Below are 18,058 nucleotides of genomic sequence, written 5' to 3'. Positions count from 1 at the left end.
GTTATGTCTCCTGCTACAACTTTTCCATCTTTTCTTTGTGGCTTCACTGTTGGTTTTGCACATTGTCTGCTGTGGCTAATGTGGCGGCATAGTTGGAAATTGTTGGTGTCCGTGTGACTGATAAGACGGCTGTATATAAACTGGATGTATACCTGCCCCGTAAGGCGAGGCTCCATTAACTTGGTTTGGTAACCCAAATGACTGATGTGGGATGGGTACATATATGATAAATGGTTGGGGCGTTGTGGTTGGTGGAGTCGTCGGAGTTGTAGGTTGAAGTGGAGTCGGAGGAATCGTAGCTTCTTGTTCATTAAGAAACCTATAACTGAAACTCAATGTTCCGACTTTCCCAGACGGACCAATCACATCGCGAGTCACCATCATCATTCCGTTAACTAAAGTAGACGGCATATATGAACTTAAAAGCTCATGAACCGGGACTTCCACTTTTCCCATTTCCTTATCACCCCGGATAGTCCGGTGGTTAATCAGTTGCACGAAAAGGGTCAATCGCCCCCCTCGAGCTAATGACTCGTCTAGGGAGAACCTAATGGCATGGTCCCATATCGGGTCTTTGTAGACACCGAAAGCAATAGAAGTATTGCTCCTGTGCTTAATTATTGTTCCTTCACGGACACTAACCGAAGCGTACATGTCCATACCGTGGATCCAGCTTACGTCTTTTATGTCCTTGGCCATTTTGATCACGAGTTCTAGTGTCAGTTTTGTCACGGGGATTTGAAACTGCAGCGGATTAATAAGGACGTTCGGACATGATCTTCCTGAATCCACGGTTGGATAACGAAACGCGGACGAGTAATCTGACAGAGAAGGATAGATATTATTACCAGCTAGTTCCCGTTTAAACCGGTACGAGAGGCTCAGCTTTGCCTCGGTTTCTCCTTTGACTTTAACAGGGAGAGTCATCAACTTCATATGATTTTGAGCTTGAGACTTACATTCTCTCGGGCAGACATTTTTTTGCTGAACTCTTGTGTTTTGTTATGTGCTGAACCAAACAATGATATTTATATACAATTTATGTGGACATCTTCTGATGCTATCACAATGAACAACTATGTTTTAACGGTAGCTTGTATACTACTATTCTAAAATCTTACGTTTAAGATTTAATAACGCAACTGGAAACGAAGGTCCACTTATGAGCTCCTTGGATTAACCAATGAAATTACATAGAATATTTAAAAATGAGAGGGCCGTATATATGTCAGTAACTGATCTGATCGGGTCTATGAGATCAGGTCTATGAAAACGAAAAGTTAAGAAACATTATAAAAGGAGTTGAATATATAGCAGTTTGGTATGTAATTTCTGAAGTCAACTTGAGTGTATTTTATACATCAATTTGATTAGTTATACTGTAAACAATAAAAAAATTGGGTATTTACTATGATAAATTTTTTTTGGGTATTCAGAAAGAATCAACATGGCCATTTTGAAAGATTCAGTGTTAACCATTTCTAGAGTTTTATGTTTTCAAGTTTTCTTTCGGTTGAATAATTTCTCTTGGTACTTTTAGTAGATTTTTTACCTACGAATTTTTTTTCTTTGAGCTAAAGCTTCATCTGCGTTTTCTTGTCTTCTTCAAAATAATGAATCATAAGTTGTGATTAAAAGAACGATTCAAGATTCACAACTTATGATTCATTCTTTTGAAAGAAGACAAGAAAACACAGATGAAGCTTTTACCTCAAAGAAAAATTAGTTTTTTTCATAGGTAAAAAATCTTCTAAAAGTACCAAGAGAAATTATTCAATCGAAAGGAAACTCGAAAACATAAAACTCAAAGAATCATAAGTTGTGATTAAAAGAATGAATCATGAAGATAGTGAATTGTGATTCATTCTTTTCAAATTCATTCTGTGAATGGATGGTAACTTGTAGAAATTCATTCTTTTATAACCATCCATTCGCACTAATTTCTTTTGTTCACTTTTTGGTCATTCCATTATTTATTTTTATATATTAAAAAATTGATATGCATACTATGTACATAATAAAACTAGAGTGGAGACCCCATAAAGTGGGAGATTTAGTAGATTTTTTACCTACGAATAAAAAACTAATTTTTTTTTGAGCTAAAAGCTTCATCTGCGTTTTTTTGTCTTCTTCAAAAGAAAGAATCATAAGTTGTGAATAGTTAAGATAATGACATGGTGTATAAATGAATGAATTTCTACAAGTTACTATCCATTCACACTAATTTATTTTGTTCACTTTTTGGTCACTCCATTGTTTATTTTTATATATTAAAATTTTGATATTCATATTATGTACATAAAACTAGAGTGGAGCCCATGAAGTGGGCGATTCTTCTTTGCCTTCTTTTGATGTTTGAATTCTTCTTTTGAAAATTTTACCGCCTTTTTTAAAACAATACAGTTACTTCTTTATTTATGATTATTAAAAAATAATTAGTATATCCCATTTGATCTTCTTTGGATAGGTTTGTATCCTTTTTAATGATATATACATGCATTCAAAAGATATCTGAATCTATACAAACTAAATATATTATGTTCAACACTAATGGTTATATTGATTAATTGATTTTATCCTCAACGTTTGTTTTAGAATATTCAGTTTTTTTTCTTTTGGGATACCTTTTAAAAGTGTTCTTAATTTTCTTTGAATATTACATTTTCTGCCATTATCATTTAATTATGATAGAATATTAAAACAATTTTGTTAAATATATTGCTTCCAACGATAATTTAATCATATAATTTAAACTTTAATTTTCATTAAATATTATAGAGATATATTTCAATTAATTCAATATGGGTCACAAAGATATTTAAATAATTTAAAAATGCAATATTTTCGGGAGTACTTTTAAAGTTAGCTATTTTGTGATTACCTTCTTTACATTTCATTTGTTTTTAAAAATATTTTTATTATTTATTTTATTTCTCTCGGTGGCGCTATGAGGCTTTTACATCTGTACTATTAAAATAGAAGTCGTGACTTCTTTCATGTGTGATTTTTATATTTGGACAATCTCTAGAAAATTTATTAAATTTTACATAATATAATTTCTTTTAATATCTTTATGTCATTCGAAATAATAATAAACATCTTAAAGAAATGTCTAACAAAATCTTTCAAGTATATTTTAGAATCTTTTTAAAATGTATTTTCGAAATTAGTTGTTTAAATTTTTTAATTATCATAAAGTATAATTAGAAACTAAATTTTAGTTTATTTTTGATTGTAAGGAAATATTAATAATTATATAAAATACTTTTAATAATATTTTAATGAAAATAATAATTTTAAATTGAATTAATTTTCAAAATTAAATTTAAGAAATATTTTTAAAGATGTTTTAAAAAGAAATATTCATTTCTATTTCTAATTTAAAAATAAAATATTTTATTTATTTAGCACATAAATTATGATTTATTTCATATGTTATTTTTTGTTTAATTTATATCACTTGGAAGCTATACCTTTAAATGTTTTTACCATTTAATACAATTAATTTACTCTTCCCTTCATAGATGAAACATTTGATCTTTATTCGTATCGTATATACAAGACTTTAGTCTATTGTTATTAACGTATGTGTATTCACTTGAATTAAAAGCCAATTCGGTTTATTTTTATTATTTAAACATCTATACTAAATTGGTTTAATTAATCACTATATACCAAATTCTCTATTATGTAGGTTCAACTTAATTTAATTTTCATATATATTTCAAATTTAAAAATAAAATAAAATTTATGTAAATCAATATTTTTACATAATAATGTTTTCAAAATAAATTTTGTTAATACAAAGTTTAGAAATTTTATAGTAGTAATATTATACGTCACACAAATATTATTATAAAATTAAATAATATATAACACTAAATTAAATTAATTTATTGACATATTTTATTGTATAACCTAAAATATTTTAGTATTAAAGAAAATCCGCAAGGTCACGTGGATAAAGAACAAAAAAGTTAAAAAAAAATGTTAAAGAAATTCACCAAAAATCACGGCAAATACAAGATCCATCCTTAAAGCAATGAAACCTATTCACATCTCTAACAACAATTTCCCTCCCCACAATCCCACTGATCAGCTTGAAAGCCTCATGACAATCTCTGCACATCCTCAAGTTGTTCATAATCCTAATCGTCGATCCTTCAGGCAAATGTATCAATCCAAAGGCTAAAGCCAATCTCTCACAATGCAAACTCACAATTTCCTCTTTAGCTTCTTCATCAACATCAACAAAAACCGATGAACTTGTCATCATACTACTACTTCCCCTGTGTCCTCTCTCCTTCATTCTCTTCTCCAGATCCTTCATAAACCTCACAACCTCACCACTCTCATCACACGACAAATCCCCAGCGTGAAAAGCATAAACCGAATCCTTAATCTCAATCCAGCTACAAGCTCGCTCTTTCACATTTCCGCCACGTCTCATCTCTAAACGAAGAGACTCTGAATCTTCCCATCCTCCAGCTACAGCATAAGCATTAGATAATGCAACGTACGCGCTCGTCACCTGCTGATTCGATTGTATTAACCGTTTGCTAGCGTCGCAAACAATATCAACTCTTCCATGCAACCTACCAGCTGAGAGAAGAGCTCCCCACAAGAGCGCACCTTGCTCTGCTCCAACTTCTATAGTTTTCGCCATTTCGTAAGCCTCATCAACACGGCCAAATCTTCCAAGCATGTCAACAACACAAGTGTAATGCCTCGGATCAGGAACCACACCGTACTTCTCAACCATTGAGTTCAAGTACCCTAGGCCTTCAGCGACTAAACCCGAATGGCTACAAGAGTGTAACACGGCGAGTAACGTTACATAGTTAGGCCTTATTCTCTTCGCAACCATCTCGTCGAAAAGCTGAAGCGCGGCTTCTCCAAGTCCGTGCTTTGCCTTTGCCATGATCATAGACGTGTACGAGATCACAGAGTGACGGCTAATCCTCAAGAAGATCTTCTCTGCACAGCTTAAAGACCCACACTTCGCGTACATATCTAGAAGCGACGTGGCAACCACATGGTTCGTTTCATAACCACCATGAGTAACTACACCGTGAGCAACTTTACCCCATTGTAGCCTACCTAAACTAGAGCAGGCACTAATAACACTAGCCAGCATAAACTGATTCGGTCTATCCAACGACGTCGTATCAGCGTTGAATGTTCTAAACAACTCAATAGCTTCATGTCCACGAGCGTTCTGCGCGTAAGCAGTGATCATCGATGTCCAAGAGACAACGTTTCTCCCACACCCAATCATTGACTCGAAAACCCGTCTAGCGGTTTCCACGTCGTTGCATTTGCCATACATGTCAAGAAGAGAGGAGCTCACCACGGTGTTGCTTCTCCGCCCGGACATCTCGAGACGGGCGTGGATGCTTTTCCCGATTCTTGATTCTGCCAAAGCAGAGCAGGCTTTGAAGACACTCGCGTACGTGAACTCATTGGGAGCTACGGATTTGTCTTGATACATTTTCTGGAACATAGACAGAGCAGTTTGAGGTTGACCCGTGTCGTTAAAACCGGAGATAACCGAAGTCCAGGAAACGACGTTTGGTTCAGGCATTTCGTCGAACAGCTTGCGTGCAGTGTTGGTTTCTCTGAGCTTAACATAGCTGTTTATGAGGCGATTTATTGTGAATGTGTCGCTCGCGAAGCCAAGTTTGAGAATTGAACTTTGCAATGAGTTCGTGAGAAAGAGGTCGGTAGATTCTGAAAGCTTGTGGATCAAGAAAGCTTTACTTTTGAGATGGAAGTTGGAGGGGAGTAACGACGAATCCAAAGGGGCAAAAAGGACATTTTGTAGAAACCTTTTATTCATTGGTCAACGGTCTTCACACTCATGCTGCTGTGTAATTTATAACAGAGAAATTGTTCAACCATAAAATATAAATAAACACTAGACCAAATTGAGAAACTATGGTAGTTGGTATGTAAATATATATACTAATCTACGATCGTTCCATTGCTTTATTGGGTTTTCCATTTAAGGTATGCAAACATTTTGGGTTGGGCCTAATTCCCGTCAAATGATACATAAAGGTATACTGCATTATTTTTTTTCTAACAAAAGCTGAAATGAATGAAGCCATATAATAAAGTTGAATTTTTTTGTTATGATAAATAATTTTTTTTAGGTATCATTGAAATTTTTGAGTATTTTGTGTACTTATTTGAAATTTAGTGTGTGCTTGGTATATATATATATATATTTATATATATTGATATTTTGAGTTTTTTTGGATATCCATCTTATATATTAAAACAGAAGTCATAACTTTTTTCATGTGATATTTTAAAATAGATCTTCTCCTAGAATATTATTTACATTATTTTTTATTTGCATAACCTAATCCTAACAATATATTTAATTCCCCTTTTCCAGCAAGATTAAACAAAACAGTTATTTTGATTTATCAGTTAGTGTTTAGATTCTTTACGTGAGGGATCGAGTGCTCCTGACGTTCTTGGACAATTAATCAGCCCACTACCAACATAGCATAGCTATTAACCTTTCTTCATAAAATTGCAGTCCCTGCAGTTATTATTGAACTCTAAACCTAACGTAAAACAAACTATAACATGAAATTATCAAACTAATTTGAGCTTATTCTTATTCGTTTCTGATTATTTAGCTAGGCTGTTACATAAAATACTCCTGGTCTAACGTTGATGATATATAAGATTCATAATCAACAACATATCTTATATATTAAAAAAGATATATTTTAAAATAGAAGTCACAACTTTGATTCATGTGTGATTTTTTAAAAATGGACTCTCGCTAAAAATCAGTTATCATTCATTTATTACTAATAATATAGATTAATAATATATCATTCCTAATATAACATCGACTCCTAAAAACCCGGATTGGTTAACAAACTCACATTTCATGTGTGATATTTTTATTTGGATCATCATTTAAAATTTGTATTAAATGTATTTCCTTAATGCTAATATATAATCTTTTAACTACTTAAATCATAATATAATTTGATATCTTTTAATTTAAAATATAAATATATATATTTAATTTTCTTAACAAATTTGTTGAAAAACATTATAACAATATCTTAATTATCAAAAACTGTATATAAATATTTTCACTAATTTTGTAATTAGTAATGAAATTAATGTTATTATACATTAATATATATATATATATATATACTCAGTTATCTTTTATAAAATGAAAAAAATTATATCAAATTTTACTACTTTATAGTAATATCTATCATTTTAAAATAAAACATTGTATTTAACTAAATAAGATAAAATTATTTTAAACTGATAAATTAATATAATATATTGGTAGAACGGGTTAACATTAGTAAATTAGATAATTCATGTATAAAATTAACTTATCTTAAACGTTATATATATATATAGTTATTTTATTAAATGAATAAACATAAAAAAATATTGATAAAGAAAAGTTAGCGTTTTGAATTACGGATCAGGATCATAATAATTGAATAAAAAATAATTTTAAAATATATATAATAAAAAATACCAAATATATGTGATGATTTGAAATAATCAATTAACTTACAACATGAAAACTATAAAATTGTTATATTTAAAATAATTATATATAAACATTTAAATATATAAGTAACTTTAAAAATATATTCTAATTATGTAAAATATATATAAAAAAAAAAAATACCCGCACGGTTGTGCGGGTCCAAATCTAGTTCAGATTTAAAACATAAAATCTAAAGTACGAATAGTTCAATATTTCTTTCGGATTCAGTTTTGTTTAGAATCATTTTTTTTTTGCGTGTTACTATCATTATTGTAGTTTATTTTAATACAACTCAAACAAAATAGTATTAGGATTTCACCATTCATCAGTCACTCACATTTCAATGATGATTGCGGTTTTTAATAAAAGTTAAACAGAAGCGTTTAAACTACAAAGTCTGAACCCGTTTAGCTAATGGCAAGACAGAACATAAACTTATTTAAGAAGAAACATGTAGTAAATACATTATTATGTTTTTTATTATTTTTTAAATAAAAATTACGGAATTACCTAATCTGCCTAAAGTATATATGATAATTAATAATTTTGAATAATAAATATTTGATAAAAATTAGCGTATATGCTATCATATTTGACTAACTTTAACAAATTAAAATAAATTAAAACAACTGCGTTAACCATATAATAAAAATTAGATTTTTCTATATAAGTTAAATTTTGAATTTTAAAAAATGAGTATAAATTATTAAAACTGTCCAAAGTCTCGTATTCAAATTTGGTGATCAATAGTTTGAATTTTTTCTTATGACAAAATACAAATGATTGCAAAACCATATAAGTAAAAAAATCTAATTTAAATCATTATTAAGATTAAAATAGATTTATATATATAAAAAAATATAAATGATTACAAAATCATATAAGTAAATAATATAATCTAATTAATATTAAGATTAAAATATATCATTTTAAATACATAAATATTTTAATTTCAAAACATATTTTGAACAATTTGTTTTGGTAAAAACTTTGGACAAACATTGACAACTTAATTTTTTTTAAATTATAAATTAATAAAATTAATAGGTAGACTCATATATTCTATCAAATAATTGTTTGGATTAATAAAATTGATTTATATGTTCACAGCAATTTAATTATATATGAAATAGTTACTGACTTTTAATTATTTAATATATATTTCTTCATAATATATAAAAAATATAATACATAAAATAATTTTTATATATAATGTCCATCTCGCGCAAAGCGCGGATCGTGATCTAGTACTTAGATATTTCATTAAGCACATATTGTATATACAATTTTGTTAGGATAAAAAAATGAATAAATGAAAATAATCTTTAACGGAAAACCATATTAAAGAATATCTAATGTCTCTTAATTTCATGTGTGATATTGAATTATATTAAAATGACACAATATGTAAGTAATGAATCTTTAATGGAACACAAAATTGACCTACAAATGTTTTGTTCTTTTAAGGTTTCTGATTACGACTTAAACACCATTTTGTCAAGATTTTGAGATATTGTGTGTTGTGTTCTCAACCTGATTGGTTGTTGTCGATAGACCGAACTTAAAAACTCTGAAGACCGAACTTAAAAACAATAGCGGACAGAGATGAAGTCCCTAGATATTTCGTGGGAAGGAGGAGGGTGGCCTGTTGCCGAAATCTTCGTCAGAGATTTACAAAACGAGTTCACAAAATCTTTGGACGAGTTAATATACAACACCGGAACTATTAGCTTCACAATGTCACATGCATGTTTCCCCGATCTAACTTTCCGATTACCAAATTTGTAAGCAAAAGAAAAACACTTTCCGATTATACCATTGTTGTTATTCAGATACTGTGTGAAGGTTACTATTTAAAATTTTCTATATAAATATCGTTTATTTATGTAACCATATTAGGAGAATGTTGGATTGTAGGTACGATTGGACTGAGCCATTCGGGTGCACTATTTATATTTATCCGGGTTGAACACCGAAATTTTAGAAAGATATATTATTATTTTTTAGCTGACTTCAATAATTGCACGATTTAAAAATAGGTAGACTCATTATCTCCTCAAAACTTAGATAGACTTACTTCAAATATATGTATAGATGATCTCATTTTTTTAGTTTCATCTTGTTCTTACAAAACATTAGAATATTGTGTGCGTTTATAATCAAACCCATAACGCTCCAACGCGCTTAAGCATTGGGACGAGAGAGCGATTGAGATGAAGACTCATGACTTGATTGGCTCCACCAACGAGTTGGGCTCCTATGAACACCACAGGAACAGTCGGGCTGCAGCCTAGCTGAGCCAGTGCTTGTTCTATCTCCTTACCTCTGTTGATCTCATCTAACTCATAGATCGTTGGGTTCACGCCAAAGTCGACAAAGAGAGTCTTGATTGTGTGGGACATGCAGCACGAGTTCTTACTGAATATCACAACAGGTTTCTCGGATACCATCTTTTGTAGCTTCTCCATCGGTGATAAAAGTATGGTTTCTGGAAGAATTTTCCTTTTAGAATATGAAAAAATTTCAACTTAGGGGAAATGTGGAAACTGGAAAGCTTTAGGAATTTTGGGACGAAGATGAGAAAAGTGACTTTGAATTCTTGTGTTTGATGTAATAAGATCGGCTATAAGTGTTCCTATATATAGCATCTTCACAAAGGCATGCAGACAAATGAAATGAAGATTCTATGCTATTGTTCGAAATCTTGGTTCTCTCATCTTGGGGATAATGTACGTGTCTGGTTTTCAATACTATGTTCCCACATTTTTTAAATAACAAAAGATTGTTAAGATGGTGGGAATATATGTAAAAAGTTGGAGTTATGGTCGGTTGAGTTACTCGTGGCTATTACAGACTAAAGGATCAAAAAGGGTTATCAACTGAGAAAGGGAAACACAGTGTTTGAGTCTTCTTTTTTTTTTATCAAAAAAAAAAAGAAAAAAAAAAGAAAACTCAAACACTGTTTTATCCCTTTCCCAGTTTTTTTTTTGGGTAAAAAATCCCTTTCCCAGTTGATATTACAAAATCTTAGCTGTGGGGAATATATTATGATACGGACGAATCATGTGATGTTTATAAGTAGTACGGTCTTTCGATTTATTGAGCTGTAAAAGAACTGCAGTATCGCATTTTCTTATGTCGCATTATTTAGTTTGTTACATTCTTGAAAACTAGAATAATCTAAAGATAGCTTTCCTTTTTTTTAACACGTCTAAAGATAGCTTCCAATCTTTTAGTTTGATACGAAAGTTTTATTTTCTAATATAAGTATTTTGTGCAACTAATTACCAAAATAACTATATGTTATAAAAAAGGTGAAAAGTGTAATTGTTCAATGTTTTGTGATTTTTATTGTCTTATAATTATTTTTGTAACCGGTTTAATGTTGATTTTTATCATCAGGTTTATACAGGCGCTGTGCTGAAAATTCGATTTTACATACAAATTTGATCGTTGCCACCCCCTTTGAGATAGTTTAACTTTTAGATACGTCTTAAGACGCTCATTTGCTTCTTCAATACAGGTGCTAAGCTTAGATATAAAGTTTTCAGCTCATTTGCTTCTTCAATATTTGTGAAATTAGAGATCGCATGATATTACCTCAATAATCCTGACCACTTGTGAGAAAAAGGTAAACTATGTGGTTCCGTTTTAGCCTTATCGTCATGCATGAAGTTCGAATATTACGATGTCAAGCTTCAAGAATCAAACCAACTTGAGCTTTATTCCCTATTCGATGAATAAAAGTTATGTCAAGTCAAACTCATGGCTAAGAAGATGGATTTGATAGAGAAGCAGGCAAGTTGTATTCCAAAATAAAACAACTGAAATGTTAAGTCACATTTTTTATTTTGCGCCTTTCAATGATTTAAATGGTGGCCCAATGTTGATCTCAAGAGTCGTTATTCTTATGTCAAGATAAAAGTTTCTTATGATTTTCAGTGTACGTGATTCACGTACCGACACATATATGTATGTACATAATATGCCAAATCACATCTAATTCCCCAACTGGCCCGTACCGTCCTATAACATGGAATAAATATGTAACAATCTAACAAAGTTCATTATATGGTAGAATCCAATTCTGTACACACTTTGGTGTAATAGTTAGAATGCCATTTTCTATAATGAGGTTGAACAATCACTTCCAAGAAAACTTTGTTATGGATAGTGAAGAATTTAGTGATGGATTTATCCAAATTCAAAACTATCTTTAAATTGATAAAAAAATACTTTTTCTGATTATACTTGATAGATTTGTTATAAGATCCAGATATCAAATTTATACAACTTGCAGCTAATTTTCACGTCTGACTAGCTAGATAACAATCAGCAAACACACATTTTATGTTTTTTGGCATAGGACGATTATATAAAATTAATAGTTAACGCTTAATATTTCATACAAATTAAAACCATACAAACTAAAGTAGTTATTTTTACTTTTGAGCTATGTATATATATATATCCATGACGAAACTGATAAATTTTGCGTTTTTAAATGATGAACTCTAGGATAAAAGTTGGCCTTCTTCAATGTTCAAAAAAAAAGTTGACATCTAATATGTGATGTTAATTTACATATTTTCAACAGACCATCAGTAACATGGTAAACAGCTAGTTATTTGAATTAGTTCTCCATTTTGTTTTAAGAAAACCCTTTCCATAAATTTCATACAAGTGATATTACATCATATGTTATCGTTTTTTTTTGTCAAATCTATAAAACCCTATTCAGATATATTTTGATATGATAAACCCAAGTACAAAATCAAACTTTATTTTACAATACAACTTTGCCATGTAAAAGAGCTTTAAGTAGAAGCTCTTAATCTTTAAAGCAAACAAAACCGATGTTCTCTCTTTTCGATTATTCTCTAGCAAAGCGTCCAACATGATTCAGTTTCGTTATCGTCTTGACTTACAGTAACATTAACTTATTGTATAAATTCTTTACCTTTTTTTTTTTTGGAACTCTACAATTCTTTACCTACTAGAGGTATTTCGTCTTTAATTTTCAGTTGATTATCTGTTTTGGAGAATGTTATGCGTAAATAATAATATAAATTTTATCTCATTCTTTACATCATGATAAAGTTTTTTATTTTCAGTGTACATTACATAATTAGATTCCTGCTTGCATATCTTTTTTTTTGAAAGTTATTTTTCAATAACACTGATTTATTATGATATGTATGTGCTTGCATATCTCTATATAGAAAAATGTAACGGTAGCTGATTAATAATGTTGGAACCAGTCGCGGTCCTACATAGTACATAGTATCAAATATCAATTTCTTCGATTGTGCAATTACATTATTCTGTATTTTTGTAAATAGCTGATTGTAATCATAGAGAATAGGCAAGCAAGAATAAGGTCTTGTAGTGTATATGTGTGTATAAACATTCTGCAATAACACACAAAAGTTCCTTCAATTCTTCATTTGTGCATCTTTGATTTGTAACAACAAACAATCGATTTTTTTTTCCTGCTAAAACAATCAAACCTTTATTCCATCTATATTAAAGTTTTAAATATGTTTTTCCACCAAAAGTGATAAATATGTTTAAACGAAACAAAATACAGTCATTGAATATCGTTTTTCAAATATATTACCAAATAAAGAAACAATAGATTTGATTTTGTGGTGCATGGAGTGTTTTTATAAATGGATTAAAGTTGATCGATATGTTTGTTTTGTTCATGCCGACTCAACTTCCTTTGCCAGATTTTCCTACACAACCCCAAAACGGAAAGGCAAGTTATGTAAGATATTTCTTGTATCATAACTATGATATCAAACTAATTATTTAACTTATATATACCTCTACATGATCAACTTTATCTTCGTCCTTTAAAACCGGAACTTCATCGTGATCTGTGGACGCAGTTTCTACGTTTTCTGCTGCCACAATATCTACATTCTCTGTAGTTAAAGTATCTTGAACTTCTGATTCTGTTGTTTCCGAAGTTTGTACATCTGGTTTTGGTTCTTCAATCTCAGGAGGTGAAATTTCAGTGTCGACATCACCCGAAATTTTATCGTCGATACTTTTTTCCTCTTCGACCACCGTCTCAATATCACCTTCCTCTGCTATTCAAACCGAAAAACATGCGTCAATGTTTTCTACACAATACACAAACAACTCTGAGGGAAAAAAAAATACTTATAATCTACATTAGGTGTATAATTTCTATATAAAATAAATGTTTTAGACAATATAAACCGCATGGAAATGATGAAAGCATGACAAGATACATGGTTTTTTCGTTAAATAGCCAACTTTTTTTTTTTTGAAACACAACATTAATTGATTAATAGAGGGTTAGTAAAACAAACATGATCTTCGTGAAATACTTATTTTTTAAAAATGGTAGCCAATGAACTAATTTATTTACGGTTTTCTTGTCCGATCTAGTTTTCAAGAAGAGAGTATCATTTTATTAGATTAGTAGGTGGACAATATAATTTGTAAATTATAAGGTATATATATAATTTGCGTACCATTTTGTTTATCCACAATCAAAACGTTCTCATTTACGTCGTTGGATGTTTCCTCCGTCACAATATTTTCTGGCACTACTGCCATTACCGGCGGCAAAATGGTGGTTTCCTTTTCCTCTGCTTTGTGTTCATCTTCCCCAGCTTCCCTTTCCTCTGGCTTCTCTCCACAATCTACTTTAGTTTCTTTTTCCTTCTTGGTATTGTTTTCCAAGGTGGTATCTGGCCGGTCTGCAGAAACCGCAGCGGCGACGTCGGTGCTTTTCTGGCATTGGCAGCTTTCTTGTTTTCTTATTGTCTCATTTTCTTTACCCTTCACTGATTCAGCATCTAAGGGTTTTCTAACCGTCCTGGTGTTTCCCGTAACAACATCGTGTTTTGATTTTCCACAACCCATTTTTATTTCTGTAATTAAAATAAGTTGATTCTATGAAGAAAAGAAAAGCAATATGTTGATGGAAAGGATGAATCTTTTTGATGGATTTTTAATGAAGCACATTTAAGTGAACGATAAACCAATTCCAGTTATTGTTGGTTTTTTGCGTTGTGATTCGCTTTTGTTAGAAAATGGTTCTTTTGATATTTTTTTAGATGTTGCTTGGTGTTCCAAACTTAAGGCTATACCTTTTTTCAAAAGAAATTTGAATTATTTAGTTTTCCGTTTCTTATTAATAGAATAGAAAGGTTATATTTAGTTAGAGAGACATGGGAGGCATCCTAAAATAAAAATATTGAGGGGAAATAGAAAAATACCTTTATAAATAAACAAATTTTTGTTCTTTAAAGAAAGTTTAAACTAAAGTTGTTGTATGTATTGATTGAAACGAAAAAAAAGTATGATTGGTCTAACGTAACTAGTAATTTGACTACCGTAGATCGACAAGAAAAAACAGTATAACTTTTATCATTTAAGTGGAGTTTATGGAATTTGGTTATAAAAAAAAGAGGTTCCACTGGCAGATAAAATAAAAATGTGAATGCATGTTTTAGTACTAGAATATGCGAAGCGCTTATTTGTGAAATAATAGAAAAAAGAAAAATTAGTTTTGGAGATAGATGATAAAGAGAAATAGGAAAAAAGAAAAAGAAGAGAGGGGGTGTAATTTTAGTTAGTAAATTAGGGTTTTTTTTGTTAGTGAATGCAATTTCCAATATGTGAAATTGACAAAAACTAAATTTGGAAAGAAAAATTTGGCGAATGCAATTTCCAATGGCTGTCACTCCAACCTCGTTCCACAGCTACTACTTTAGCGTGTTTCAGGCCTGGCATGCTTCATGCTTGTATGTACTATGAGATTTGGGAAGAACGACATTTAAGGCTACATGATGTAGTAACGCGTCCTCCTGCAACGGTGCTGAAAAAAATGGGCAGACCATGCGGTGGATCTCTTCTTGAGCTTTGGCTCACGATCTGATTTCTTTCGGTTTTAGAAAGAGCTTCGTGCTTCACCTACATCCTCCTAGCTTCTTCTTTCTCTCTCCTTGTTATTCTGTTTTTCTATCGTAATGTTTTACTCTTGTTTGTAAATATTTTAAATTAATGAAGGCTTTTATCAAAAAAAAAAAGAATTTGACAAAAATAAGCAGAATATGGTTCGACTATTCAGTTTCATGCATTCTACGGTTCGACTATTCAGTTTCATGCATTCTACGGTTACTCTTTGTCTCCTTCTCTTATCACAAATTTTATTCACAAAACAATAAAAATTCTATATGACATCTTCTTCTCATGACGTTTTTTTAAGAATCCCTAAATAAGAAACTTGCATTAGAGGCGTTAATTGTACAGGTCTTTTAGTTATGTCTCTTAACCTCACTTTAACTACTTAAAGTATTAAAAAAAAATTAAGACCTAAGAAGAGGCTTTGGTATAATGATGCTCTTAGGTACTGGGCCCATAATAAGAAGAATTGTCCCCTTTTTGTGTGTAAGCCTCAAATTGTAAAAGAACATTTGAGTAGTTAAAAAGGAATTTTCTCTTAGTAAAATTGTCTTTTGATAAAAAAAAAATGAAAAAAAAAATTGTCAGTGGTCACAACTTACATCTATATTTCACTTTAGTAGCATGTCATGCTATATAGTAAAGGTAACGATTTGACTAAAGAATACAATTTGATAAAACATTAAAAGCAAATAGACAGTTGCATGATTGTTGATAATGACTTTACACATAACAAATGACAAGAAACAAGCAGAAACAGCAAATTAAAGCATTGTTTTAGGGTATTAAAAATTTAAGGAAGCTTCATAGCATCAAGAACAACAAGAAGCATAAACACAATTGAAGCAATAAGAGTGATGGCAACAGAAGCAGCAGCTTGGTGACAGAACTTTCCAAAGACGTTACAAACTTTCTTCCACATCACATGTTTATTCCCTTGTGAACCCATTAGCCCGATTGCACCGGCGGCTCCAGTGCCAGAAAATAGCAAACCCACCATTACAAGATCTCCTATCAAAACCGCCATTAACAACCCTTTGCTTCTTCTGCCTTTGCAGATCATCAGAACCGCTATCGAGATTGCTGCGTAACCGCAAGCTATAGCGTTTGCCGAAATGTTGTACCTACAGCATTTGTTTAATCATATATTGCTTAATTTCTGTATTTTAAGCAAGCTATATGAATTTGTCTTGTTTTTATAATTAGTATTAAAAAGTTGTTTATTTATTGCTCGTCATGCAAGCTACAGTCAGTGTACATTAAATTTTCTGTGGACCAACATCGCTGTTATGAAATTTTTTTTGGGTAGTTGGACATTTATGATAAGATTAAATTATTTACGAATACTAAACACTGTCTATCTGTCAATGATTTTATATTATTCTATATACGTGGACACATGTATGACTGTTATACACGGACATATAACACATAAAAATCAGTAATTAACGGTAATTAAGCAAAATAGAACGAACCATTGTAGATGGTCTTAGTTACCACTTTTATGAACCAGTATCTATATCTCGTGCTCTCCATGAGGATTTTTTTTTTTAATAAAGTCCAAGATGTTAAAACGAAAAAAGATCTTAAATGTCATATCTATGAATCGTTCCGTAAACATATTTCATTTAAAAAAATTAGTGAATAATTAATAAAACAAAAACTAATCTATAATTTAAATTTTTGATTTTTTCGTTTTATCTACGCATGTAAAAGTTGTGTTTATAACAATCAATTCATGGTCGTATGTGGAAATGAGAAATAATAGAGAGAGGCTTACACAAAGGCAGACAAGTAAGAAGCTTTGGCTGTTGTCGAGACATCAAGAGGAGGCAAAGTTGGAATAAGCTTAATAGACACAACCTTTGTCTGTTTCGCGACACCAAGTACAGTTGCAGCCACCATTGTAAGAACCAAAGCCAACACTCTCATCGTTAATTCAAGACCTTTTCTCGACCCACTCTCCCTCTTTCCTTTTTCCATTTCCATCCCGTTCATATTGTTCTTGCGCTCTTGTTCCATCGCGTCTCACTCCAAAGAGTGAAATAGATATATAGAGAGAGAGAAATAATAAATGATTACCTTTTCCCAACTTCTCACTCCAAGCTCTCGAGTTGTGAGTAGAGAGAAGTATACTGTATTGTATACTGTTTTTTGCCGGAATGGTATAAGCTTAATGTTTCAAGAAAAAAGGTGTATGCTTACATAACACACCTCAAATGTGGATAGTAATAATGATGTCTGCGTGGCTTTGGGTTTATGTGGCGCGAGAGAGGTTAAAATAGTTTATATAGATATGTAAAATGAAGTGTGAACACGTCGTCGAAACGACAAAAAAACAAATGTGTGAATACATTAGTTGGGGAGAAGAAAAGACTTTGTGGAGTTTGCGACTTTTAGGGTGTTCATTGCAAGTGTCAGATTAGGTAACACTGATATGTACACACTACACATTGATATTCAATCTCGAATGGTTTATTTTTAATAGCAATTACCGATATTTTGATATCTTTTAAGTTTTAACGTCTATTTTTCAAGCAGTATAGATATTTTCCTATGATA

General features: G+C 31.1%; 5 protein-coding genes across 5 annotated transcripts; all 5 read right to left on the bottom strand.

The window, feature by feature from the left end:
• Window positions 1-75: 75 nt before the first annotated feature.
• LOC106442465 (protein SRC2-like) lies at window positions 76-927 on the bottom strand. Its single transcript, XM_013884147.2, has one exon. The coding sequence runs from the start codon at window positions 925-927 to the stop codon at window positions 76-78; it is 852 nt and encodes a 283-aa protein (XP_013739601.2).
• Window positions 928-3,946: 3,019 nt separating this feature from the next.
• LOC106444329 (pentatricopeptide repeat-containing protein At4g15720-like) lies at window positions 3,947-6,037 on the bottom strand. Its single transcript, XM_013885816.3, has one exon. It carries the CDS (start codon window positions 5,837-5,839, stop codon window positions 4,001-4,003), a length of 1,839 nt encoding a protein of 612 aa, XP_013741270.2. The 5' UTR covers window positions 5,840-6,037; the 3' UTR covers window positions 3,947-4,000.
• Window positions 6,038-9,527: 3,490 nt separating this feature from the next.
• On the bottom strand, window positions 9,528-10,170 carry LOC106419174 (monothiol glutaredoxin-S4-like). The gene has a single exon (XM_013859926.3). It carries the CDS (start codon window positions 10,015-10,017, stop codon window positions 9,709-9,711), a length of 309 nt encoding a protein of 102 aa, XP_013715380.1. The 5' UTR covers window positions 10,018-10,170; the 3' UTR covers window positions 9,528-9,708.
• A 2,736-nt stretch (window positions 10,171-12,906) lies between these two features.
• Window positions 12,907-14,785, bottom strand: LOC106419156. Its single transcript, XM_022693064.2, has 3 exons — window positions 14,059-14,785; window positions 13,379-13,647; window positions 12,907-13,287 (listed from the first exon to the last, which is right to left on the bottom strand). Exons 1-3 carry the CDS (start codon window positions 14,450-14,452, stop codon window positions 13,255-13,257), a joined length of 696 nt encoding a protein of 231 aa, XP_022548785.2. The 5' UTR covers window positions 14,453-14,785; the 3' UTR covers window positions 12,907-13,254.
• Window positions 14,786-16,148: 1,363 nt separating this feature from the next.
• Window positions 16,149-17,833, bottom strand: LOC106440034 (CASP-like protein 1E1). The gene is made up of 2 exons (XM_013881615.3): window positions 17,277-17,833; window positions 16,149-16,620 (listed from the first exon to the last, which is right to left on the bottom strand). Exons 1-2 carry the CDS (start codon window positions 17,516-17,518, stop codon window positions 16,290-16,292), a joined length of 573 nt encoding a protein of 190 aa, XP_013737069.2. The 5' UTR covers window positions 17,519-17,833; the 3' UTR covers window positions 16,149-16,289.
• Between the last annotated feature and the right edge of the window lie 225 nt (window positions 17,834-18,058).

This window comes from Brassica napus, chromosome A3 (genome assembly GCF_020379485.1).
Source record: "Brassica napus cultivar Da-Ae chromosome A3, Da-Ae, whole genome shotgun sequence".
NCBI lineage: Eukaryota > Viridiplantae > Streptophyta > Magnoliopsida > Brassicales > Brassicaceae > Brassica > Brassica napus.
Note: the sequence above shows the minus strand (reverse complement) of the source record. Positions and strands in the feature narration are given on the sequence as shown.

Bases quoted from the DNA above. Each gene is read 5' to 3' on its own strand.
- LOC106444329 (XM_013885816.3), bottom strand. From the start codon at position 5,839: ATGAATAAAAGGTTTCTACAAAATGTCCTTTTTGCCCCTTTGGATTCG.
- LOC106440034 (XM_013881615.3), bottom strand. From the start codon at position 17,518: ATGGAACAAGAGCGCAAGAACAATATGAACGGGATGGAAATGGAAAAA. The intron at 16,621-17,276 runs GTAAGCCTCTCT...CAAATGCTGTAG, and splicing joins TCTTACTTGTCTGCCTTTGT to GTACAACATTTCGGCAAACG.
- LOC106419156 (XM_022693064.2), bottom strand. From the start codon at position 14,452: ATGGGTTGTGGAAAATCAAAACACGATGTTGTTACGGGAAACACCAGG. The intron at 13,648-14,058 runs GTACGCAAATTA...CGGTTTGAATAG, and splicing joins GATTGTGGATAAACAAAATG to CAGAGGAAGGTGATATTGAG. The intron at 13,288-13,378 runs GTATATATAAGT...GGGGTTGTGTAG, and splicing joins ATAAAGTTGATCATGTAGAG to GAAAATCTGGCAAAGGAAGT.
- LOC106442465 (XM_013884147.2), bottom strand. From the start codon at position 927: ATGACTCTCCCTGTTAAAGTCAAAGGAGAAACCGAGGCAAAGCTGAGC.
- LOC106419174 (XM_013859926.3), bottom strand. From the start codon at position 10,017: ATGGAGAAGCTACAAAAGATGGTATCCGAGAAACCTGTTGTGATATTC.